We start from the raw sequence: 26242 nt of genomic DNA, 5'->3' as shown, positions 1-26242 counted from the left end.
ATCCTCTTAGCTATGTAAGAGGTTTCGCTAGTGGATTTTTATGCCATGAACTGTCCATTATCCATGTTCAAGTTGATTGTTCCAAAAAATTGTAGGTCCAAGATGATTGACGGCTGGTGATGATTCACTTCGTAGTCAAATCAGTCTGTTTGTCTATGATGATGCTTTTTAGGAATAGTTGGTGTGTCTGATCATGTCCTGGGGTGGTGTGCAGTCGAGTATGAAGCAGCTGGGATGATATTCAGTGCTGTCAAGTGTCCAAGTTGCTGCCCCATGAGAAGTAGTTTAAGTATCCATGAGATCAACAGGCGTATTGGTGCAGGTTTGTCATCAGTAGGGCTCTGTCATTTATGGTGATGAACTTGGATTAGTGACTCAGAGAATAAAGTTGCAGATACAAGCAGCTGAAACAATGTTCCTTCTGGGCATACCTTCATTTGCATTGAAAGAAGCCAGTTGAGGTATCACAATCATCTGAGCTTGATGCCTCTTGAACAGATATCTGTCAAAGTATTCTTGATACATCCAATTGGGAAGACTTTCTGGGCAAGCCTAGAATATGTTGAAAGGAATTACAGTATATATCCTTTCTGATGTGGGATATGATATTCAGAATGCTTGGTTGTGTGTTGAAAACTTAACACTGCAGTTTTTATCGACTGACTCTGGCATGAGGACTGCAAAATGTTAGGCCACACTTGCTATGTGAGTGCATGTGTTTCTTTACTTAAATGTATGTTTTTTTCTTTGTGTGTTAACTAATTGAAGTTGGAGACAAGGGGAGGAGGGATTTTTTTTAGTGCATGAATCCAAGTCTCATAGCTGCCACTCCTAAGCTACATTTCCACGACACAACCATAGCTGGCTCCAAAGATCAAAAGATGCAAAATAAATCAAAAATGGTGTTACTGGGGAAAGTGGGTGGCAATATAATTACTAAGGTCTTACAAGCCATTATTCTTTCACAATAGTGGAAACCAGGCTGCAATTACCCAGCATGAGGGAGAAGAAAGGAGTAGGAAAATGCATCACTCTTGTCACTTAATGTTCCATAGGAACATCAGCAAAGTCCTAAAGTCCACCACTGCTCAGGTCTTCAAAGCACATTTAAATGCCAACCACAAAAGAGTTTAGTCTGTTTTCTCAGGATCATTAAAGGTTATAACTCTTACTGTTGAAAATAAGTGTTCACGAAAGTCTGTTTTTTAGATTCTGCTCATGTTAATAAACCTCAGTTATTAATTTTATCAGCTGAGTGTCTACAGGTGAAACAATGTTGGGTGAGGCAGTCTGAGTTATTCTGCATCTGAAACAGTGAAAATGTAGCGGCTGAAAATGGATTTTAGTTATGAATAAGGCATTATAAATTATATATTATAAAAATATAGGACGAGGTTGACGTCAGGCTGAAGTTACATACAGAAAATACTAAAGTCAAACTTGACTAAGAATTCACTTACTATACAACTATTCACTAGACTCTTTATGTAATGTTGCCTGGAATTTAATGTTTACAGTCTTCTGATAAAACAAATAAAAAAGCACATTTAAATGTTTATGTTTTTCTTTATACTTTTAGTAATCATTGCTTTCATTTCAATCACTGTAATTGACAAAGAAAATACTCTAGCATGAAATGCAAAACCAATAAACGGAGAGAAATGGCATTCAATACCATCTCTGTATTTATTGTTTATTATTTATGTTCTGCATTTTGTATCCATGATTAACCATTTATAATTGTTTTTTTTTAAATTGACGAACTGTGTTAAATCGTTTTAGCATTTAAAAGGGAAATGAAGGCAAATATACAGCTTTTGATTATCTGGCTTCATAAGTCTACCCATGTCAAACAATATCATGAACAGCAAATGCTAACATTAGCTCAGCTGTTGACGGTAAATGCCCCCTTGGAGATTATTCAGTCCAGCATTGTCTCCATTGGTCTGAGACGCAAGACGCCCAAAGACTTAATGCTGCCTCTCCCATCAATGCTCAGCTTGTTTGAGCAAATAATCACTCCAGTAGCCAGCGGCCTTCAGGGGACAGACAGAACAATCCAACAGCCTGGGAGGGAATTGACTCTGATTTTCCCTTAAGCCTGCTCATCAGTTATTCTTATGTAATTGCAGATGGGAATCTGATGGGTGTGTCAGAAGACTTGCATCACTTTCACTACCCGTGTGTGTGTGTGTGTGTGTGTGTGTGTGTGTGTGTGTGTGTGTGTGTGTGTGTGTGTGTGTGAGAGAGAGAGAGTTAATGTGGATTACAACACGAGGGTCCCACACCCTGTCAGGTTTTGGCACATGGATGTGTTTTACATCGCTTTTTACAGTGAAAAATTTAAAATGTAATGTGCCAATACATAAATTAAAATAGTATTTGAAATATGTAAATTTCAGCTGCATATTTTATAGCGATGAGGCAAGTGCAGGTGTCATCAGGTGAGTCAGCCTACTAAAAATCATACAGAATGCTTTTTCCTATTTTGTCCAGCAGATGGTGCTTTTTAAAACAAGAGGTTGATTCTGCATGTGTACTTGGTGGCCAGCCTCTAACCCTCCTTGCTTCTTGCCCTTGGGTTCCTTATAACAGTGAATATTAACCTGAGGTTATAGACAAGGGGGCTGTAAAATAGCTGACATCAGTGCTCAGCAGCTTCCAGCATGCTGTAATGGCCTCTCCCGAATCTGTTAGCTTCTGGTTGCACAGCATTACGTAGTGCTTGATGAAGCTTTAATGCTAATGTCTTTGTCATATAAACACATTCTGGGTTCAGGGAATGATGTAGTCACTGAGTGATTTAATTGCTGGGGCGCCTGTATGTGAGTTTGTCTGTGTGTCTGAGAGCGATACTTTTTACAGGTTTGTGCACTGTTGGCAGAGACACCATAATTTATTTCTCACAATAAATGATCTTTGGGATCTCCAAGACAGTAAAGACTGAAGGATTTTGAACCTCGCTACTGTGCTTGTCTGTACATTATAAAGGAATGCTACGGATGACCGAAAGGACTGCTCACATAACATACAAATACCATTACATAACCAAGTTAGCTGCATTGTGTTAACAAGACAAATGACAGCCTGATTGCTTGGCACTTTCCAAACTATAAAGAACCGAGATGGAAATTTTCTTCTTCAGGAAGCAACAGAAAGAGAAAGAGCAAAAACAGGACTCCCAGAAAGTGTTTTGACTGTAAGTCATGGCTGCGAGGGGCAGCCACACATCTTTGTGATTAGGTAAACCTCAGAAGCCTTTCATGTGAGCAATCTGTAAAACCTCAGTGGGCACATCCTGTGCGGTATGCAGCTCAATCAAAGGCAGCGTGTCCTGCTCAACCTCTTATTAAATGCACTCGATTAAGACTTATTTCCAGCAGCCATACAGGAAAATTGTGCAGGAGTGCTATGTAGATTAAGATACACACATTTTTGTAGTTGTTTGTGACGAGTTAAAATGCCCTTTGTGGATACAAGTGAGTACTCGGGAGTGTTTGTGTATATTTGGAAAATCTTCTTAGCTAAAGTGAACATGTTGCTCTGAAATATTTTCCAACATCTGCCGCCCATCAGGATGTCTGCTTTCTGAGCCACTGCTGCATTCCTGAGCCGCTCCCTCTACCTGGATCAAAAAAGAAACCCTTCCCTGTCGTTGCCCCTGAGCTCTGCTCTCACTACCCCAGTTCAAACCATACTGTAGGTATTTTGCACCAGGTGCAAACCTTTGCCATCAGGCCCTGTGGCTTACATAAAAGAACAACACATGGGTATACTCTATCCATTTAGACTGGTACTTGTTGTTCTTTAATTATAAATGTAATATTATAGTGTTTTTTTTTAACTTTAGGGTCATAACACTAACAGCCACAAGCACACAGAACTAATCTGAGCTCAGGTAAACATGCAGAATGAAAACGCCAAAGTGGGAGTCAAGTGGTGTTTATGTGACAGTAGCAACACTGTTTCAGTAGCTGGAAAACAGAGCTTGAAGTTTCTATGACCACATGAGCAACCATGTTACCCCTGTTTCCTGCCCTTGCCCTATTTCTACATCATAATAGTATCTCTAAATGCCTGTTAAACTGAAACCTTAAAGGGAGACTTAAGCCTCCCTACTTCGCAGGGCTGTTTACAACTTTTCAGCAGACCCCTGCAGTTTAAGAGCCAGTAGAGGCCAATGCAGCTAATTCACTTTTAAAGACAACTGCTAATGAATTAGGTCAATTTGGTAGTGATATTCTGCTGTGTGAAAAAAAAACGTACCCAGGAATGCATTCTTTGTATACAGCCCATTGTGTACAATAATAGTCTTTGTCCTTCTTGCATGGTGTCTAATCCCAGCCCATTCAGAGCAGCACTTAAGATTCTTGGCATACTCCCATACTCATTGCTACTCGTGGACTTAATCTTTTTTTCCCCTCTCAGAATCAGTCAAGTGTATGGCTTAGCCAGATCAAATAAAAGAAAGCTAGCTCGCTTCAGAATGGCATTCCAAAGCACAGAAAGTCAGGAGAGAGCCTCCAAGGTTGTGTTATATAAGAGTAGACTGACCCTGCTCAGTGTCTGTCTGAGAATCTGTTGGGTCTACAGAATGATATAACAGGAGGATTTTCACTGGAAATAGTGACTTAAAATAACTTCCCCCAGCTGTGTGCATGTGAGCATTGTACTTTGAGTGCAGGTTGAACATAGTGATCTCAGGCAGTGTCATATTTCATAAATAAATCAGTTTTATTTGTAGCATATAAAATTAAATCATTTTACAATTTATTCCAGTATGACACATAATATCCAAATAAAGTAGCTACATTTTTGATAAATAATATTAATAACAATAATAAAAACATTCATTCATCCTTTTGACATGTTTCGCTTTGTCTTTTTCATGAAGGGAGTTCAATAGCTGCCACAAAACATGAACAGTAATGCCCACGTCAGGAGGGAAAGAAACCAAACACTTGTTAAACAAGTCGAAAGGTGACATTTCGGTGTCTTGTTCTTAAGATACAGGATGGTATGCTAATTGAAGTTGCGCATGTGCATATGTACATATACACACACAAGTCTACAGTCTGGGTCATGTCTGATGTTAAGGATCAAAATATACACAGTGAATTGATATCAGCGACTAACATAAATGTACAAATATTAATTACATCTTGCTCCATAACGAAGCTACTTTGGATGCTCCATTAATACGAAGCAGTTCATAGTTAAGAATGCTGATGTAGTCACAGCAAACAGTGCACTTCATAAAGTCCTCATGATGTAAGCCCACAATTCCTTGGGAATCTAGTTACAACAAGAAGCTGGTAGTTGATTGGTGGTCTTTTTACACCCCTGCATTAATCTGGACTGCCATTGTTACTGCTGATCTCTCTGGCTTAGGGGTTGGCATCTTCTTCACCAATCAGTCTCTGAACTTGTGGATATCGTTGGAGAGGCGGTAGAAGGGGTAGGAGGCTTCGTTGGCATGTGGACAGTTATAGGTGCACTTGCAGGACTCAATCATCATGATGTTCTTGTTGAAGGTCTCGCCATCCTCGCAGCGGAACTTGACACGGATGGTTCTGGTGTCATGAGGGCTGCAGCAGCGTCCATCCACGCAGGCTCCGCAGTACTTGGGCCTGTACTTCTTCAGACTGGAGCAGCCAGCATAGGTAAACTTCACTGGCTGGCTTGATTTCTTGGTTCTGCTGCACTTCTTTCCTTTCTGTAGAGAAATGAATAGAGAAGGACCATCAGTCATGCACTCAGAGCCAGCAGGGATGTATTTTCAGTATCTTGCATGCATCCATCACATTCAGTTATGGTAGCTCAAGCTTACCTTAAGACTGGAGTAAGGTGACTGGGTGCAAGGTCGAACTTCACAGATTCTTGTCTCTTTGACCAGTTTGCATTCACTGTTGTTGTTGGTGACTCTGGTGGAGATGCCTGTTCCACAGCTCTTGGAGCACTGGGACCAGGGTGTGGTTTGGACGATACACTTCTGAGTGTCAAACATGTGGACCTCAGGCTGTGGTCTGAATGCTGTTATTAAAAGAAAAAGATAAAAAGAAAATATTAGCAACTTAAAATCTTACATATTTTAATTCCATGTTGATATCCAGAAAGAAACAATTAACTTCCGGAATGAAAGACTTACCAGGTAAAGATTTGAGTCCTCCCTTGACAATTTCAATGAGCTCGTTCCTGTTGGTCAGGTCTCTTTCCAACTCATCAGTCATTGTGTCTTTCCCAAAGATCTTCTCCAGGATGTCTGTGTCCTTGCCATCATCACACACCCACTCTTCGCAGCACTGGCCTGCTACCTTGACCAGTCTGGGGTTGGCACAACCAAGGTTGGGCAGGGAGAGCTCCTGCGGGCACAGTGGGACACATCCTACTGCCCCATCGATGCATGTGCACTGGTGTTTACAGTTGGGCTGGAAGCTCTCTCCGTTCTGGTAGATCCTGCTGTTGTACTCGCATGGTCTGCCCTCTGACTTGGCTGCAGAAGGGAGAAAAAACAGGAGGAAAGGAATGTTATTCTTTCCTGCTCTGCTCAGAGACTTCTGCTGAAGACATCACATGGCTGCCAGATAAGGATCAGTTAAACTGTGAAATTCTTCAGGCTGCCTGAGGAGTCTCTGTCCCTCTACAGTGGGCTGTCTGTGCTTTGAGGTTTAGTCTAAGTTTCCTCCTATCTGCATTCCACAGCGTTGAAATCACACAGGTCCCCATACTCCTAAATAAAATCCCCCTTATTTAAGAACAAAAAACTACTTCAGACTGAGAAGCATGCACATCTGGATTGGAGTTTCATACATACCTCGGCAGATGCCACGAGTAGTAGCAGCAGCAAAGCTGGCCCCAAAGTTACACTCCAGCCCTTTAGTGTGGTCACAAGGCTCGGTCAGGCTACAGTCCTCGTTCAGCTGCCTGGCGCAAACTTTGCAGCAGCCGCAGCCGTCCAGGACGACGCTCACGCCGGGTGCGCACTTGGGCATCTCAAGCGGACAATCACACATGGAGGGGCAAGAGGAGGAGGCGGCGGCGGAGAAGACCTGTACAGCCAACAACAAATCCTTTATTATAAAGACTGAAACGTTCAAAATCACGCCAAACAGACTATCTCACAACTAGAAAACCTCTCACTATTTCAACCAGTTATCAAATGATTTGTTCAGTTTTCTCTCCATAGGCCAACAACAGATCATTATAACACCATGCTGAAACTTTTCCCTTACAGAAAGATAATATAGAGAAATAACTCACCAAATGGAGGCTTCCAAGGAAGGTAACGACAACAGTAAGCATCAGCATCTTGGATAAATTTCTTGTGCGTGTTCAAGAGGAATCCTGTTCCCAGTTTATGAAAGGTTGATAAAGTCTGTCTTCGGAGGAGTCCTTAGGTATTCCCTCGCTCAGTCGTTTGTCTCTCTTGATTTGTTTGCTGGTAGTCTCTAGTGTTAGAGGCTCCTTTAGAGTAGATGAAGCTCTCGATAAAGCGGTTGCAGTCTGCTGAGGTCCGGCCACCTCCTGACTTTTATACCGTAGTGGGAAGTTGACGTAGTCCCTGGGCTGCCTGCTGAACTGTTCCCAAACTATTCCAGGAATGTTTCTCGGCGCATTTTCCATCCAAGACCTAAGCTCCACCCTGTCTAAACCTTTCTCTTTTTTTCTCTCTAAAATGGATTTTTCCCCCCTGGATCCCATCTGAACACACTTTTCCGTCTCACATTTTTCCCTTCTTGTTTATCCCCCTTTCATTTTCTTCCTCTGCTCGCTTCTCACATCTATCAACCCAAGTTCAATTGACTTTTTTGTGGAGGCGAGGAGTTTAGCTGCTTTTTGCTACTTTTTTTCTGTGTTGACTTTTCTCCTGTTTTCTTTATGTCAAAAAAATGAAAGAAATGACTAAATATTTTTATTTGACTTGTTTATTCAAATTTACAGCTCTTGAGTTTTATATTGAAGTAGACTAATCGTTTTACGCAAAATTGCTACCCTGTGATTTAAAATAGGCCCATCATAAAAGAAAATGCACATAATATTTATATTAATAGTCCAGGGTGTAGAAAACATGCCAAAAAAGCATTAAAAGTTACCTATTTCATTGTCATTTATAGTGTATGAATGTTAGAGTGCTATTTGTTTCTGTGTCAGTTATGCTTTTGCTGATTAAAGCACTTTGTTATATACACTTTTATAGCATGTTGCAGTAACCACATTTAAAATAGCTGTAGGTTTTTCTCTGTCTTAAAGGTGTGGGCAGAAATACGTTTAACAGCGTCTATTTCTGGCTCTCCAGTGCCTTTATTCAGAGGAACTAAGTGTTTCCAGATGCTCACCAGAGCTCAGACGTAACAATATTGCCATATTTGGTATGGCAGTAGCCTACATTATTAACATATTTCTCTCCCTTTGGCCAGCAGACCACAAAGCATTCCTGACAGCTTAAAGGCTTGTTAAATATGTTCTTCATGCAGGGAAATTCCTTAGAATTCATTCCTTGAGGCAATTGAACATTTTCACGCAATCTGTCCATCACGTTTCGGGGGGAAAAAGTGGGTCCCGTTGTAGGTAAAGTGATCCAATTTTCCACAAGAGATGTTGTGGTGTTGGTGGTGTTGGTGGGGGGAGACAAATACTTGGTCTTTGTCTACTTTTTACATCAGGGGTCTCAATAAGTCCACCGAAGTTTTCAAATTATTCCGATCGATGAAAACTCTCACCAGACGGAAACGAAGTGCGTAAAGACGCAACATAAACCATTATTATTGCCACGAACGGCTGGCAGATTCCAAAGAGGACACTTTGCATGAGGGCAGAGAGTTTATTTGTGTTTATGAGGATCGGACATTTAACCATCACCTCTCCCCCGTAACCTCATGTGTAGAACAATGTCAAGGCGGCTGAAGAGCCTCTCCGGTGAGTTTATGCATCTTTTGTTTGTCAGTTTATTCTTGCTGGCTGTTTTCTAGTTAACTTTGACGGGTTGTGAATCAGCGTTTAACTACAAAAACTGAATCATCACCGCACCCTTAATACGAGAATAAAACATAGTTGAAATTAACTCTTAAAAGTGTAAATTCTGGTAGAAATACTTTAATATTTTTTTCTGGGTCGCTGTGTACCCGAGGTGGACCGCAGGGTGACATTGGACACTTAAGACTAGTAGAAAGTAGTTTTTAAGTTTATCCCCGCCGGACTGTCTGGGCTTAGGTTGTGATTTTATGAGCATATTTTCATACTTCCAGTTCGAGACACTAGATGGTGATGTGTAAAGGATACGCTTGTGCATGTTTTCTTAAAGAATGATCAATACCCAGATGCCAGGAATCACTTCAAATAGAATATTCATATGATTGCATATATAACAGATCCATAAAGCCTGTATTTGTGTGAGTATTTAAATTGGAGGTGTGCCTGTCTGAGTGCGCGCGGCATATTTGGACAGGGGGTGTGTCTGTGTGAGCACATGGGCATTGCTCTCTTGTTTGTATTTCCAGACTGTAATCTGAAAATGTGTGTGCCTACTGTGTCTTAATGTGTGTTTACACATCAAGATCTGCTTACCTATTATAACTATGAAGTCTGTGAAAACACTTGTGAAATGTCTACTGTGTGAATGTTGCTTCTCTAACTGATGTCATCAGCATTATCCCAGTTTGAAAGACTTGAGCATTTACTAAGCAGGGATGGTTTTACAAGAGCTGCTGCAGAATCATGGAAAGTATTTTTGGAGCTTTATCCATACAAGGAAATAAAGGTCAGGATGCCCTACTCTTATTTTGATATGTTTATAAAAGATAAGTTCACAATATTTCATTTTTTGTCTGGTACTCATATAATATGATCATTGAAACAGCTTTTTGCTTGCTGTGATCATTCCTTCTATAATGTAAGTAATGTGGGACAACATCTAGTCCAGTTTTGAGTTTTGAGCAAAAATGTATTCCAAAGTTTATTTGAAGTTAATATGAGACCTCAGCTGTCTGAGTTAGTCAAATAAAGTGAATATCTTACAGTTACAGTCTATTCAGTCAAAAATTCCATCTTTGAGCCTCTATGGACAGTGTTTTCCTGTTCAGCTGCAGTGGAAGGATCGTAAGAAAAAGAGGGAATTTGGCACTCAAGTGACTGTAACTTTCAAAGATATTTTCTTGGATGACTTTATATTAAGTTCAGATAAACCTTTAAATCATTTTTTGCACAGAAGGAGGACTGTTGATTTTGCCCCCTATGACTTACATTAAACATGCATGGCGGGATGTCATAATGGACAATATGAACAAGAAGAAAAATGTGTTAATTGGGCACTATTGTTTTAGGACAGACTTTAAAAATTGTGAACTGGTCCTTTAATATGTCTCTCACAAGTCCACTGACATTGTGGAAGTGCAGTACTAAATTGCTGAAATAGCTTCTCATTTCTCATAAGCTGCTGAATTGCTTGGACAGCAGGTCATGTTTTCTTTGATTGTCCTACGGTGTTTTGTCCTTAAGCCTCTTGTGTGTGTGTGTGTGTGTGTGTGTGTGTGTGTGTGTGTGTGTGTGTGTGTGTGTGTGTGTGTGTGTGTGTGTGTGTGTGTGTGTGTGTGTGTGTGTGTGTGTGTGCATATTTGAGTCTGCTTATGTGCGTATAGCTTTGTGTGTACATCCTGCTATGTGTTATGGCAATAGGAAACACTGTTGCCATTTTACGTCAATGGAGAATAACATGCAGTAATCTTCATTCCATAATTATCCATTCAGTTCAGGAAACATTCCGAAAGCTGGACATGCGTCTCCGTGTTGTAATTGCCCGGCATAATAGTTTCCACTAAGGCTGTCTAACATCCACTGTTTCTCACACACATACAGTACACACACTCCTCCACCCCCACCCCCCCACGCCCCCACCCCACTCAAATGGGGATGGGGTCTTTGTCCTTTATCAGAATTATCACTGGATTATGCCTGATGTTCTGTGATGTGGGTGCCTCTGCAAAGTTTTAGAAATTGTTGTGTTGTGTTGTGTTGTGGCTCAATGTAATGGAAACCCATTGTCAGATCCCACTAGGAGCTCTCACAGTTGAAGAGACAGCAGCCCTCAGAGTCAGTTCTCAGGAAATCTGTGGTGAGCCTCCCCATTTATATCCAAGTGACAGATATAACAGAACAAGGCCGGCATGTTTAAACAACAGATTCCATTGTACTATATTCAAGATGAATGTCATAACTGGTATGCAGTGTGTACTAGCAACACTTCCTTTCTCTGTCAGCTCAAGGAGCAGCAGGAAGCCTGCTGAGTTATGACTCGTTTTCATGGGAACAGGGTCAGAGATGAAGCCATTGATTAAAACACTAAGTCAAGCTCTATAGGTGTGAAAAGACTGCCTTGGATCACCCATTCACAATAATTTAATTTAGTTTAACTTTTGTAAGTTTTGCTGTTTCTATAAAGGGAAACAGGTTCAATCCCGACTTTGGTTCCAGGTGTTTGACCATTTTGTCTTTGCTATCTTGATGTTTCTTAAAGGATGACTAAAATATCATCTTTTTAGAGCACACTTCTCATGCTGCGATGTGTAAGTTTTTCCTTGAAGAATATTTTGGGAATGTGTATGCTTAAAGTTGAAGAGCGTATATTTTTATTTAAACAACTCTGGAATATTCTGCCGTCCACTTCCCTGTGGGGTCTACTGTATTTCTTCAGTTTGTGTCTTCAGTCATTTTCAAGACATTAAGACACTCAGAATATACTTTGGCTGTAGGTATGTGGAATATGATAGTGGCTAATGCTGACTTGTTGTCTGATAAGGTCTGTAGGTGGTCAGGCTAGCTGTTTCCAGTTTTTACGCTAAGCTAAGCTAAGCTAACTGGCTTCTTGTCATCGCTCCATAAAGACTGAATGTGATATCAATTTTCTCATCCAAATCTTAACAAGAAAGTGAGTAAGCATATTTCCCAAAATCTCGAAACCCCCTTTAAGACTTTCTGTAAGTTGGATTACAACAGTCTGTGCAGTACAGTCATTTTTTTTCCCAATTTTAGTGGATATAGCTTCGTAACTAGATAGGTATGAAGACAGTCGATGACACAGTTACTAAATGTGTTCTTTTTGTGGAAAATAGCTATCAACATCCCCAGCATCAGACTTATACAAATCACACAAGTAATCACAGACATGGCTGGCAATTCATATAGGTCTGGACCAGGCTGGTGGGTGCCAAACCTGGTGGTACAGTATGTCCAGTTATATAGGGTTTTTTCCCCCTTTGGCTTGAATCATGACATATTTAGGGGAAAATGTAATGCTTTCACCGCAGTGATTTTAATATGAGACAGTACCTCTATTCAAGTTTGATGTGAAACAGGGAAGAACAAAAGTAATCTTAGTGCAACAGGCTCAGTTTACATTCACATACCAATCCCTCAATGTAGAAGTGTGAAGAATCTACTGTGCTGTCAAAAAATGTAATCTGCAGCCACGATTGTGTGGAAACATGTCTGACATTTGTGTCTAAATTAATTATAGTTACGACAAGTTCAAGGACAAAAATCTCTCTCTGATACTCTGCAAGGATATCATCAATCTGTGAAGCTCGGTACATTCCAGGATTCATTATGTGATGAAGTCTTGAAATTTCCCTCAGCCTGCCTTGTCTACTTTTTGCATAATGGATATATGCACAGATACTCTTTCCACATAACTACCTACAGCTCGTTTCTTCTCTTTTGATTGTGGTTTCCTACATTTCCCAGAATACCTTTTGTTAGCTCTGAGGTCCTTTTAAGATGTTGCTTTCACTCTTTCATTTTCTTCTACAAAAAAAATAGAAAAATCAATCCTTTAATTGCTTCTATTTTTGGTGGTAGGCTCATAAATTCATCTTAATGCTTAGAGTTAAATGTGCCCCATGCACCTGTGTAATTATGCAAGCACTTCAAAAATCTCTTCATGAGTCCAATCATAGCAGACAAATATGAGGTGCTGTTTTTGGTGCCGCTTTATCCACAGCTGGAGGATCATATCTGCTTTCACTCATTTCTTTTATAACTGCACGATGTACCAGCCAGGTGTGTCTAAAGTATGAGGGCTTTCCTTCATCTAAAGTAACCTAAATTCCTCAGCATGGAGAGAGAAAAGAGAAAGAGAGGGTCTTTTCTTGGGCCATGTCCATCTGTGATGAGGAATGATGGAAAAAAGACGTCTGGGTGGGGGCAGGTGTTAGTGTTGGGAGGGTGGTGGTTGGTGATCCTGGCTGGAGTGGAAAAAGGAATGTGGGGCTCCTGGAATGTTTAGAGCAGTCGGGGATAATTGAGTGAATCTGGAACAAGAAAAGACAAACCGAGGTCCCGCAGTGGAAGAATGTGCTTCTGGGACGTCTGAAGAAACATTCCATCCATTCAGACAGCTTCACCGGGCCCAGAACCTGCCTTAGATGGCACCATAGGGAATATAACAAACCCTCAACCCTCCTCCGACCCTTCCTCCTCCCATACACACACACACACACACACACACACACACACACACACACACACACACACACACACACACACACACACACACACACACACACACACATATATATACTTTACACAACTCCTCCTTTCACATTCTTCTTGCCCTACACTTCACACACTTCAGGAAAAGAGATCCTCCTTTACATACATATATTTGCCCTTGAAATGTGTATACATTCTTTCAGAAGATCTTCTAAGCAGAATAGTTGCATTGTGCAAAATCCCCAAATGTTTATAAATTGTCACTTTAAGTTTGTGACCGTTTAATATATTTCACTAAAGAAAAGGAAGAAACAAACATCTACAAAGCATAGAGACCCAGAGGGATACACAATTCTCATTCTATTGTGTTCATGTTCTCAGATCAGAGTCTTTGTTGTGTGCAGTGAAGGTGATCAATATCTTCCATTTCCCGGGGAATTGTCTGTCCATTGTTAAGGAAATTCTATTTTATAGGCTACCACATGTTAGTTATTGCCTTTTTGCAGGAAACCAGTAAAACATATTAGGTTGCTTAATGCTGCTTCTGTTGCTACCACATCAAGATAAAATATCTTGCTGTGCTTAAGACTTTATTTCCTAAAATGTCACATCCCTCCCCCTAAAATAAGTGAATCTTCCTCTGACAAGAAGGATGCAGGAATGATTGCATTTATCTTTAATATGAGGTGATGAAAAAGATTACATTGTTGTCTTCTTCTTGCTGTCCCTCAGTTTGTTGGATTTGAATGAACAACTTAATCTAATTCTACAAAGCATCCTATAGAAAATCTAAAGATATATTATAGAGATCACATGTTGCAACACTATGTGCACATGGACACTTCATGTGTGTGAAATCACAGAATCAGTTTCCTATAAATATACAAATATGCAGACATCATGGAATAGTTTTTTCTTTGAAAGCATGACAGAGTTTAACTTTCAAGCTTGGCTTTGCTGATTCGGTGTGAAAGTGATTAAGTTCAGTGTATTACTGACTGTCACCTGTTGGGTTGAACGCCTCGCTGAGGGCTGACAGGTTCAAGTGCTACACGTGATGGTCGGTGCGCGTCACCGAAACACTGTCGCTCGACTGGAGACTGGAGCAGGACTGACTGACACTGTAAGTAGGCTACTGTAAATAAAGAATAAAAAAACCCCAACAAACTAACAGGGAATCAATCAGCAAGCCAGGCAGCATCGGGGTAGATGACAGTAGTTTCTATCATTCATTCGCTGAGTAGTATTTTAGGGTGTTTTTTTTCTCCGATCCTTTTTTCACAGATTTCAGCGTGCCAAGTAAAGGAAAAAGCAAAACATGGCTGGTTTAATGGCAGGTTTTCATTACACCCATGCTATCGTCCGGGGAGTCCCCGCGTCCCTGGCTAAAGGAGCGCTCCGGATGAGCCAGGCGGAGGTGGACCTGGCCGGGGCTCGGAGGGAGCACGAGGCTTACGTCGAGGTCCTGAAGACGAAGGTCGGGCTGGAGGTGGTCGAGCTCCCCGCGGACGAGTCTTTCCCGGACTGCGTGTTCGTGGAGGACGCGGCGGTGGTGTGTGGTGACACGGCGCTCATCACCAGACAAGGAGCAGAGAGCAGGAGGGGAGAGGTAGGGAAGTGACAGCATATGCTCCACAGCATGATTCCATATGCCGAAAATAAAAAGTTTGATGTGAAAGTGGAGAGGAAGGCACCCCCCCTTTCTCGATTGCCTGCTCTGCTTGACATAATAGGCTGCAGGGATGCATGCTAAAATGATAAATACCAGGGTGGTTTAACTATGCAACATCCTGTCGGTGATTATAAGTGTAGGGATTACAAATGTAAACAAAAAAATCATTTTGTTCTTGTAATAAGCTTGATATCCCTGCGGAGTCTTTGAGTTCATTCATAATCAACTCAACGTTACAGCTCTCTTATGAACGACATCTTTTTGCCGAAATGCTTGAAACTTAGGTTTTGGTTGGTTGGTGGTGGTGGTGGTGGGGGGGGGGGGGGGGGTTACTTTCCACCAGGTTTACATCTCTGAATGCATATAACCATCAATGCCAACCTATGATTACTTGTTAACCATAATGTGTACCAGCCTATATAAAGGAATATGGTGATTAGGCATAAAGCATCACCCATTTGAAGAAACATGCTACAATATGTGCTTGTGCTGCACCACAGATTTTCTTATTAAGGTGAACGTTTTTGCATGTTTTATAGTCTGCACAGTGCAGTTTACTTGGCAATGTGTGGGCAATATGTTGCTTGTTGTTACTTCAAAATGTTTGTAGGTGAATTGTCAGTGGACTTGATGGGATGCTTTCAACACATGCCAAGAGCTCTCACGTTGGCCCATGATTGGCTATTACATCAAGGGGAAGAAAACGAAAAATGTAGATATGATGTTAAAGAACGGAGCGCTGTATACAGAAATGAATGAATTGAGATTTTTTTTGCAAACAAAAAATCAGTAAGTGTGCACTTGGTTGCCAAGCGAAGGTAGTGACAATGTATGGTAGCTGTGTGTGTGTGTGTGAGTAAGTGCCTGACAATGAGGGAAACGGTAGGACGGCTATGGTGAAAGCCGCTGTCATTTCACATCAGAGTCATTTTAGCTGGCTCACTGGTGCTAATGGTCCCCACCCCCACTGACAGCATGGTTATTGATTGGAAAGCTTAGTCCTTGTACTTTCACCCCACAACATTTTATTAATGGCACATGGTACCATTAATACAATGATTTATCTTATACTAATAAGATAAATCTTTATTCCCAATCATATATCTAATCACAATAGTACAACCAAATTGGACATCTGTCCCCTTTGGTGCAAACAAGGACGTTCAATCCGTCACATATAAATTAAAATAAATACAAAAGTTGCAATGCATAAAAGGGAATCATGAATTGATGCGAATAGTAAATAAGTAACGGTTCAGTGCAAAAAGTAGCAGTTCATTGTAAAAGAAATGCAATAGAGATGAGTCATGTTAGATGTTTGTATTTAGTATTGTTATTTACCTGTTAAAAAAACTCTCACAGTCTGTTTGTGCGTGATTTTAAAGCCCTGAATCTCCTATGCACATGCACACCATTAACAAGCTGCCAAAACCCTTCCTCATATTTAAATTGTGAAAGTTTTCATATTTCATAGAGAGATAGCAGTGGTTTGGTTTTTCGCCCATAGTCTGCTCATGGGAGATGTCAGCTGTGGTGAATGAAAAATTGGCAAATTTTGAAGTACAAGAGCATAAATAATATGTTTGCACAAACATGACTCTATAAATCACAGATGGATTCAGATCCACAGATGGTTTCCAATGAATGACCTTTTATTGTCTGGGGTGGAATACTAAGTCATTCAGATGAAGAGGATGCTTTTTTTTGATAAATGAGATATAATTTTCTGTGAAAATGACAATCTATGAGCTAAAGTGCTGGCTGTGGGTGCACTGCAAAAAAGAATCAACAGAAATGACTTCTCATTGAAATTAGAATTAAGGATTTCAGATTAAGTGAAAAGAGATTATTATCCGGTTCATAATGGTTTTCTACACTATAATCCATGTTTCCAAACTAATACCTGAGAGCAGGACCTTTTTCATTATCTAATTTAGCCTCATGATATTATCATTCGTGGCTGCAAATCAATACATAACGTGTTGTACAAAATACACACAGTGCAGTATAATGCATCACAAGCACATTATTTAGCATCATGTATTGTGGCTATAAAGCCTGGGGTGTTTCTCCCTGTACCTTGTGATGTGGGAGGTTACATATCTGAAAGGGTTTAGAATTGAAAAAGTATTTGGTAAAATACATCATTATGTTGTTGAGCTTTTATACAGTCTGAAAAGTTTCCTTCAAACACTTAATTAGTTCTGTTTACAGTAGTTGCCATGGCAACAGATACGGTAGAGCTATCAGTAATGCTGGAGCATATCTCTATGCAGTCAAATAGCTTGCCTGATCCTCCCGCGTGTATAATACATCACTGCATGTCAAAACAATTACAATGCTTGTAATTTGGTGTAATGCTATTAGAGTTTAAAAATAGTGCAAACACTTGCAGTTCGTGAGCACTGCCTCATTATTCACCTGTGAGCAGATGGTACTGTAATTATTGGGTGCATCTTTCTTTGACCTGAGAAATTATAGAAAATGGAGAACAGTAGTTGGCCTTTTTATCAGCCCTCTTGGAATACCATCTCTGTACGTGGAGGTGGAAGTGAACATTGTGTGATCAATTACATCCTTGTAGTTTCAATGATTGCTTTTTCAGCCTGCATATGCATGGTCAGTTACAATTATAGCATCGTGTTTGAGGGTCTTAGTTTCAGACATCCCAATGCTGAAATAATTAATATCTCCCATTCGCTGTTGATTGAATAGTGAGGGTTGAGTTCCATCACGTAATTACCCCAGACGTTTCAGCAGCCTTGCATGTAGATTAGGCTACAGCATAATACTGCATCTTAATGCTGTGTTGCTAGTTCAGTATTAGACTTAAAGATATGATGTGGACTTTGTCTGTTTTCTAATGTAATAAAATTAATTAGGATTTGCCCTTTTCAATGTATTGCATGATAGGCCAGGGTTAGGGCTCTGTCTATTCTCTCTGCCTTGCCTTACTGCCATGATGGTTGTGGGAAACTTCAGTCAGGTCCAGTTCCAGTTAAAAGAAAGTCACTGCTTGTTAATAAAAAGACTGCTTATTTAACTTTTGTGAGTCTGTTTGGAGTCATACGGACATTCATGTAGGGGCGAGTGAGTCATTTTTAAACATCTTGACCAACATAGATAAGGTAAATTTATGAGTTGCCAGGATAGTTATATGTACTGCCAGTGAAAACTTTGACTTTATCACAGTCCTTTGCACTGTCAGGGGAGAACCAAACTTCTGAAGTAGTTCTTAAATTATTTCGATTAGACATTGCAGAGTGCAGGTGCATAACGACATAGCATAATTGATGTGGGAATTCAGGGGAATACTTATCTAAATTGGGAGGAAACATTTGTTATTGTTTATCTCTTTAGTTCTGAATGCTGTGGGAATTAGGCTTTTGGTCTGTTGGCCTCTTTCTGCTACAAGTTTTCCTCCATACCACTAATCATCTTGTAGAGTCACTACAGAGGAGATTGTAGTATTTTTTAATTGATTGTTGTTCTTTGTAGAGATCCTTGTTGTTCGACTCCATAAGATGATATGCAATAAGTAATTAAACATTTCTTTGAGGTTGCAGGAATCTAATGCCTTAGGTTGTGGCTTAAAAGCCTTTTTATTAGGGTAAGTGCTTGTCAAAATGGACTACATTATTGCATACTGCAGACTACAGCATTGCCTAAAACACTCCAACAAAGAGCCACAGTTACACTTTCCATATTTCACATTAGTTTGATAAGCAGGACAAGCTGGATGCAAAGCTGCAGCTTGTAAGATGATCTTTTCTTGCTTATTATGATCCTATTTAGGAATCATAATGAAAAATCAGCGAGTTAACCAGCTGTACAGTAACTGTATTTCATCCCTTAAAATTGACCTTACACGCACCCTTTCGTAAGGCACACAGTAATATGTTTCTTGAAGACTGTTAAGAGCTTTGAAAGAATTGCATGACTCTCATAGATCACTGCACGCCTTTAATTAGACAACAAATATAGTCATATGCTTGTTTTCTAAGCGTACACAGCCACTGTGTGCAGTTTGTGATTAAAGAGCAGAGGGACTGACGCACTTTAGTCAGACATTTCATGTACCTACTGATTATGAACACTAGCCTACCTTTGTGATTCAAAATACTGTATCTTCAAGTACAACTGCTTTTCAAACAATCTATATAAATGTATCCAACTGCTGCAAGTGAACAAGTTAGATATTCAAATCTCAGTTTGTTAACTGGTGCAGCTTTTGACCAGATCCCCCAGCCTTCTTAAAGATATACTATACAGGATTTGTCTGTTGGTGTTTGCAAACATGCAGCAATCAAAGCTTCATCCTGTCTGCTGTGGCCTCTCTGCTCTGCGGCTGTGCTCTCAGTCAAGCACACACACAGACCTGCAGCTCGTGCACATGACACATGCATGACACACACAGAGAACAGAGCAGAGGAGAGAGAAAGAGATGGTAATATAACCTGGTTCCTACAATCCTAACCTCACATTCTGTGGTTATTGGCGGGGGGCTACACATTGACTGGCACAAGGTTGATGCCCAGAACACAAAAATACAGTCTCTGCAGATCACCTTCACACATTTGTAGAGGGTCATAAGTGATAATTGAAAGGGAGCCCATATATTAGTTTTAAGGAAAATCCTGATTAGTATACATTAAATTCAACTGAACAAGCTCAGTTATCAATTGCAACCATCATCAGAGATGGGTGTGCTTGAAAGAGTACAACCATGTAGAGGAGTCTGATTGGGATGTATTCTGCATGCACAGAATAACTGATTTGAAAATATCTGCCTGACTTGCTGACTTTTTCTTAAGTTTTTCTGTCCTCACCTCACACATTGCCTGCAAAGTAACAGAAGTTGCCAGACTTTCCTTCCTGTTATCTTCACTTCATATGTTTTTTTCTTTGTGAGTGTATCCTTGCAATGAAACATGAAAAGCACAAAGTAGATAGCTACCGGTTGCAGTGTGTTGCAGCAAAATAATGAAATACTAAAGCAGTGTTAGAAATCGCTCTGTGACAAAAGTCCGTCTGAGCAAACGGGGCAAAATGCTAGAACTAAAGTACATTCAGTACACAACAGCTACCTGCAACCAAATAACAAAGTCAATACATAAAAACAGAGGCTATGTTCCAGTGTGTCGTAGCTTAAGCAGTTAGCGAGGTGCTAGTGCTGCCTGATGAGACACTTGACATGTGTGCAACCTGACTTACAGCTAATGAGCTTCTTATGGCGCTTTTCCACTACACAGTTCCAGCACTACTCGGCTCGACTCGACACGGTTCCAGGAACAACCTTTTCCATTACAAAAAGGTACCTACTCAACGTGGGCGGGGTCGTCATAGCACGGCTCCGTGAAACTCCAGTGACTTCGTTTTATATGCGACACAATACACATGGAGGACATGGAGGCGATGGTGTACTTGTTGCTGTATGTGGCTTTGTGTCACACACAAAGCAAGAAAATTGAGCCGCTGTTGCCGGTATTTAAAAATGCCGGGTTTGATTCTTGTGTGGGACGGCTCATGACTCTTCCAGTGACGAGTCTCTGACCAATCAGTGGCCGGCAGTCTGTTGACGTCACATTTAGTATTGGCTCGGCTCGTTGGAACCTCAGCAGAGCAGGTACTAAAAAGGTGCCAGGTACTATCCCTAGTTGAAATGCAAAAAAAACTGAGTCGAGCCGAGTCGAGCCGGCTGGAACTGTGTAGTGGAAAAGCGCCATTACATGCATCGCACTTTGCCTTGTCGTCTTTTTAAAAAAATGTGAAGCCACACTTGCCACACTGACCGCTTACCACAGTCCATCTTTCACTACTGTGCATGTTCGCATCAAAAATCGATACACTGTTATATTGATGCGTGACATACACAGGTCCCAGTAGATAGTCACGTCCAGGCAGATATGTAGCCTGTGTTTGTAATAATAAAGTTTGGTTGGTGTTACCTGGTTCTTGGCGTTTTGGATGCAGTTCTTATTTGGAACTGGTTTTAAAAAAGGGTGACTCAAACAGATGGTTAATATTCTAATTAAAAATGTCCATAAGCAATTATATGTGGCATGAAGGAAATGAGTTGTTGCACATTGAAGATGGTTTTGTCATCACTGCTCTCTGTAGATGGTGAACTGCTGGCACACCAATTAAAATTCCAGTTTTTGCTCACTTAAATATATTATTGATCGTTTTTCAGCAGCAACTGAGATAAATAAATTCAAGATCGTTATAATGAGGGGAATTGTAAGAATGAAAGAGTCAGGGAGTTCATAGATTGGGGTGTAGCAGTACTTTTATCTTGTCCATGTCCAGTCCCACCTCAGACTGAAAGTAGAAGTTAGCAGCAACAATGACTGCAATACACGAGTATTGGAAATTTTAGATTCAGAGGGGGGGAAAGGTAACACTGTGAGTTTGTCGATATTGTTCATTGATTAAATTTTGACCACTTGTGTACAACCTAGGAATCAGCACCAAAAGGCACTTCCTCTTTTCTTTTTCTGATAATAAGCATGAGCCAGAAACAATATTCCCACTTTACCGTTCAATCTTCAGTTACTATGGTTACAAGCTTATGTTAGGGACTGAAACAGAGATGTGATGGACAAAAGGGTTATACACAGGATGTCTGGGTTCATTCTCTGTGACAGAGGGCAGATCCGGGCAATTGCACTCAATCTGCTGCTCCTCCACATTCAGACTTGGCAGTTAAAGGGACAGTTCATGTTCAAGACACACAAAGAATGTCCTTCTCACTCTGAGCTATCTAGTGTCTAGCACAGAAAATATCAAAGTAAAAACTGTGGCATTGATTTTGTAATTTTGCAGAGGTCTGTGTGTGTGGCTCCACCAGCTAGCCACAGAAAATACTCTTTGTGGTTGTTTGTGAAGGACACGGTGGTCAGCTCTCAAAGCTCAATTTCAAGTCAAAATTAGTTCCAAAATTGCTTTGCACTGCCTGATTTGCATAAACACAACTTTAGTTCTGCCACGCTACCCTCCTTTGTGCATGGAAGTTGTCAAAGTAAAAGTTGTGAGAGTCTTGGTTCTGCAGACATGTCCAACAAGCCAACCCCAGGTGATTGCAGGTTATTGTTTTAAGGCTTCAGGTATTATTCAAGTTTCCCAGGATAGAAAGGTGTTTACCTAGCTGTAGATGCCTTTAACACTTAAATGAGGTTGATCCGCTTTGTCTGGCAGTGCTAATTCTATTTAACTTCAATTTCATTTAGTCACTTCAGTAAATCATATTTGCAAGCCCATAACCTAGTAGATCAATTACATTTCTCTGCATATTCAACAAGAGCAAGGTAAAGTACACTAACAAACACAAAACAAGAATCACTGTCATCTTTTTGAGAAGGATAGGTGCGGTGCTGTCAGTCAAAAATGAACTTCAACAGACTCCAGCAGCCATGCTAGTGATTTTTGATAAACTGACTGATAAACTGCTTCATATAATTTTGGCTGTGCCAGTAGCTTGATGCAGTCGGGCGACTTCTTTGTATTCATATACTGAACCTCAGGTTGTGCTGGTCTGACAGTGAAGTCAAAGTTAATTGTGTGGAAAGAAAATCCCCTTCTGATCCACCACTCTTACTTTCTAGTTTTTTTGCCAATGTTTTTACTGAAGCAAAAAAGGCTTTAGTTCAGAATAAGTGGACAAGTTGGTGATGTGTGAGTCAGCCTTATGAACTGATTGAAGTTTAGTTTAAATCCTCCATAAGTTGATTTATTGCTACTGCTGAGACACTGTGATGACTTCAAGTATGGCTATTTAGTGTTTTAGAAGTGCCAATTCTACAGTTGACACTGACTGTATCTTATAATGGTATACTGCTGTAAGCAGTTACTGTAAGTTAAGCTTTCTGTGCCTGGAACCTGGAAAAAAATGCTCATTAAAAAGTGCTAAAATCTGTCATAACAAGTGTTAAAGGCCTAGGTGTCAATTTTGGTCTGGAGACAGGATGGAAAATTCAGTTCCACAGACACAATATTTAGGTCATGTTTTTATAGACGTAATATTTAGGTTCAGTCCTTGGAGTTTATGTGTCCGTGCGGGCCCCTTTCCGGTCATGCCTCACGTAGCTGCCCCCAAACTAACACCACACAGCACAGAAGCCTTGTTTTGACTAGACGGCCTGCAGAAGCAGATTCCTCGCCGTCCTCCCTGCTCTTATATTACTTCCCTTACGGAACCGACCTGGTTTCCTTCAGGGAGGCTTGACATCCGTGTGTGAACGGAGGAGGAGGGTGAGACACCTGGAACCCGCCAGTAGCATGTGGGACGGGGTCAACGTGCTTTCCCCAACTGTCTGTCACATTCCTATCACATTTAACCTGCCCTTCCTCTCACTGTTTGTCTGTCTGAGTCCTCGTCTGGCATGTTCATTCGTAACATTGTGGTGCTGCTGCCTTTTCCCATCCTCTGTCTGTCATTCATTTTCTTACTAAGGATATTATCAAAGGTCTTCTAAGGTCTCACTCAGAGGAACCTGGGTACATTTACATTTAGCAACCTACGATTCAGTCTCGTCGTTGCTATGAATCAGTCACTCAGTGATGCAGAGTGGTCTCTCAGTGAGAAACTAAGAATCTGAGCAATGTAGGTTAGCCTACTTTCAAATAATACACAACAAAATAAATTATGATTCCAGTAATATGATGATAGTGATTGTAAATTGCTGTGCTGCCGAGATATCTCTTGTTGGCTTGAAAATGTGCTCACATTGAAAACACATTGAGAACCAGCAGTGGAATAGAAATGAGGTTTCTGCATTCCACAATAAACTGTTTTTCAGTTAGCCAGACATCTTAAACTCACTTCTCATAATCAGAGTTTGTGTTTACCTGTTTTACTCTCTTACCATGCAGTAACATGTCCTCTCCTAAATCAGACTGAGTAATGGAGGAGTGACGATGCACATCTAAGAATAAATGCCAGTCACCTAACTTAGCTTATTGATCACATAAGATATTACTAAGAGATTTCTGCATTACTCAGTTAAAACAGGTTGCACTATAAGCAAGACCTTACATAGAGATACATTGTAACTAAATATTTATGACCAGTAGCCAGGTTCAACTGTTATACAATTATACTGTTATATAACTTTATACCAGTTAAGTTATGAGCAGATAACATTGATTAGGTTAGAATAATCCATCATTCTAAACTGCATGAATATTGCTACTGTAACTCTGAAACACATATATTTCCCAATGATTAAAGTCATGCCTACATTCACAAAGGTTCTTAAAGACATTCAGCTCATTCTTTGTTGCTTGGCATTAAAAGTATTTGTGAAGGTTATGTGTGATTCTACAGTGACTTTCTGTTTACATGCTGATAACTACTGATTTAATCAGTAATTAAACACTAGGAGGTGGTTAACTAATAACTTATGAAGGATTCACACTCAAATCTGTTGATGGATGAATGAATAATTGGAGCTATGTTCTTGTTTGATAATTATTACAGCGTGTTCTGTATAGGTCGTTCAACACGTGCCAGGACTTGCCGCTCGTGCGTACCAGTGAGTCTTACGAAAGGACAGTGCATCATGAACAGACCAGACAGCTCTCTCCACCCCTCTGTCACCTCAGACCATGCCCCCTTTTTAGCTCTGGGTTCACCCCTCCCAACCGGGCATAGTGCAGCAGCCTGCGAGACAGCTGCGGGAGACTTGCGAACAGGAACTCCTCACAGCCTTGCAGGATGACCCGGTCACGCTCAGCCGTCACCGTGGGTGTGTGAATGTCTGGTTTGGTATGTGAGACCAAGCAGTGGAACACACAGGAAGTGGTCCAGGCATGGTGGTGTTGAGAAAAGTCACGTTAAGGTCAGATAGGCCACCGCATAAGCGAAGACGGAACTCCCCCCACCCTCCCCCCTTTTTTCCATGCAAAAGTTTTTGAATGAAAGGTCCATTCATTTCTTATAAAAATATTATGTTTTTCTTCATTTTCTTCCGTCTTTCCAGCTTTTGTCTGCTGTCTGAGGCAGAGTCATCATTGCATGAATACAGTGAGGAGTCTAAGAGGAAATAGAGTATATTTCGGGAAGGCTGCTTGAATTGTGGTATTTTAATGTTCTGTTGTGTCATGTCATGTTAAACATTAATGGCAATCATTTAATTGCTCTCTTGCATTGTGGAGCAAGTTGTTTGGTTATGTTACATCCACGTGCAAATGATTGCTTAAAGAGAGAGCAATACATCTTGGACTTTGTTACAACCAGTCTGAAGGGCAGCATGATTGACCTTTGATGTTGATAAGGTTAAACCCACCCGTAGCTACAGAAATACTGTGTTGGAGGGGGGGGGGGGGGGGGTTCACTCCACTAAAGCACACATTATAACAGTGACATCAGCTCTAAAATACTAAGTCTGTATTTATTTGTAACAGGTTTCAAGGCTTTAGGAATGTTGACCAGATTTATTCTATTTAAACAAAACTGACAGATGTTGTTTGAAGGCAGCTTATGCAACAAACACCTCTAATAGAGCTCAGTGGAAGCAGTAGGATTGCATTCATGTAATTAGTTGTGACCCTCTCTTAACCAAATACTTCAGTGTTAATACCATGATTGTATATGCCACATTTTGTAAACATGGAAGAAATCAGTCAAGACTAATTGAGATAAATCTCTCACTCTCACCCCTTGCAGTTTGTTCTCACTCTTAAAAACACAGCACACTCCCTGAGAGACACAGACTGTCAACATCAATTTCATTGATTGCTGGAGATGCAGAGCCAAAAAGAATCTCTTACATCTTGCAGGCCATAACCATCAGTCTAACCTGTCAATCCGGTTGACAGTTACGGTTAAATGTCCAGCTTTCTCCTCTACCGCTGAACCACAACACTTTCAACAGCCTTCATTTTATCTGAAGTCCCGTTGATGGAAATTGACTGCCATCACTGTAGTGGTAAAAGTGAGGTATGTGTCTAGTTCACCTGCAGGTCTGACCCTGCATTACAACATTAATGTGATGGTAATGTACTAGAATATATAGTCATTGTTGTGCTGTATCAGCACATCATCTCCTAGAGACCGCTGGTCAATCAAACCATTTTCTGTGCAGTGAG

At 40.6% G+C, this 26242-nt stretch overlaps 2 protein-coding genes across 3 annotated transcripts in view; one reads left to right on the top strand and one right to left on the bottom strand.

Moving 5' to 3' along the window:
• Positions 1 to 4716: 4716 nt before the first annotated feature.
• Positions 4717 to 7481, bottom strand: ccn1 (cellular communication network factor 1). The gene is made up of 5 exons (XM_053322801.1): positions 7261 to 7481; positions 6815 to 7049; positions 6149 to 6493; positions 5831 to 6033; positions 4717 to 5716 (listed from the first exon to the last, which is right to left on the bottom strand). Exons 1-5 carry the CDS (start codon positions 7306 to 7308, stop codon positions 5414 to 5416), a joined length of 1134 nt encoding a protein of 377 aa, XP_053178776.1. The 5' UTR covers positions 7309 to 7481; the 3' UTR covers positions 4717 to 5413.
• Positions 7482 to 14556: 7075 nt separating this feature from the next.
• Positions 14557 to 26242, top strand: part of ddah1 (dimethylarginine dimethylaminohydrolase 1) — a 70655-nt gene continuing 58969 nt past the window's right edge. Inside the window, exons 1-2 of one of the 2 annotated variants that reach the window (XM_053322804.1) lie at positions 14557 to 14605; positions 14767 to 15091. In XM_053322804.1, the coding sequence (XP_053178779.1) occupies positions 14801 to 15091 (291 nt within the window). In that variant the 5' untranslated portion in view covers positions 14557 to 14605; positions 14767 to 14800. Of the gene's footprint in view, positions 14606 to 14640; positions 15092 to 26242 lie in introns of those variants that run through there. The other variant, XM_053322803.1, reaches the window with a different exon arrangement.

This window comes from Scomber japonicus, chromosome 7 (assembly GCF_027409825.1).
Source record: "Scomber japonicus isolate fScoJap1 chromosome 7, fScoJap1.pri, whole genome shotgun sequence".
Taxonomy (NCBI): domain Eukaryota; kingdom Metazoa; phylum Chordata; class Actinopteri; order Scombriformes; family Scombridae; genus Scomber; species Scomber japonicus.
The sequence above is the reverse complement of the archived record's forward strand: the minus strand, read 5'-3'. Positions and strand labels throughout refer to the sequence as shown.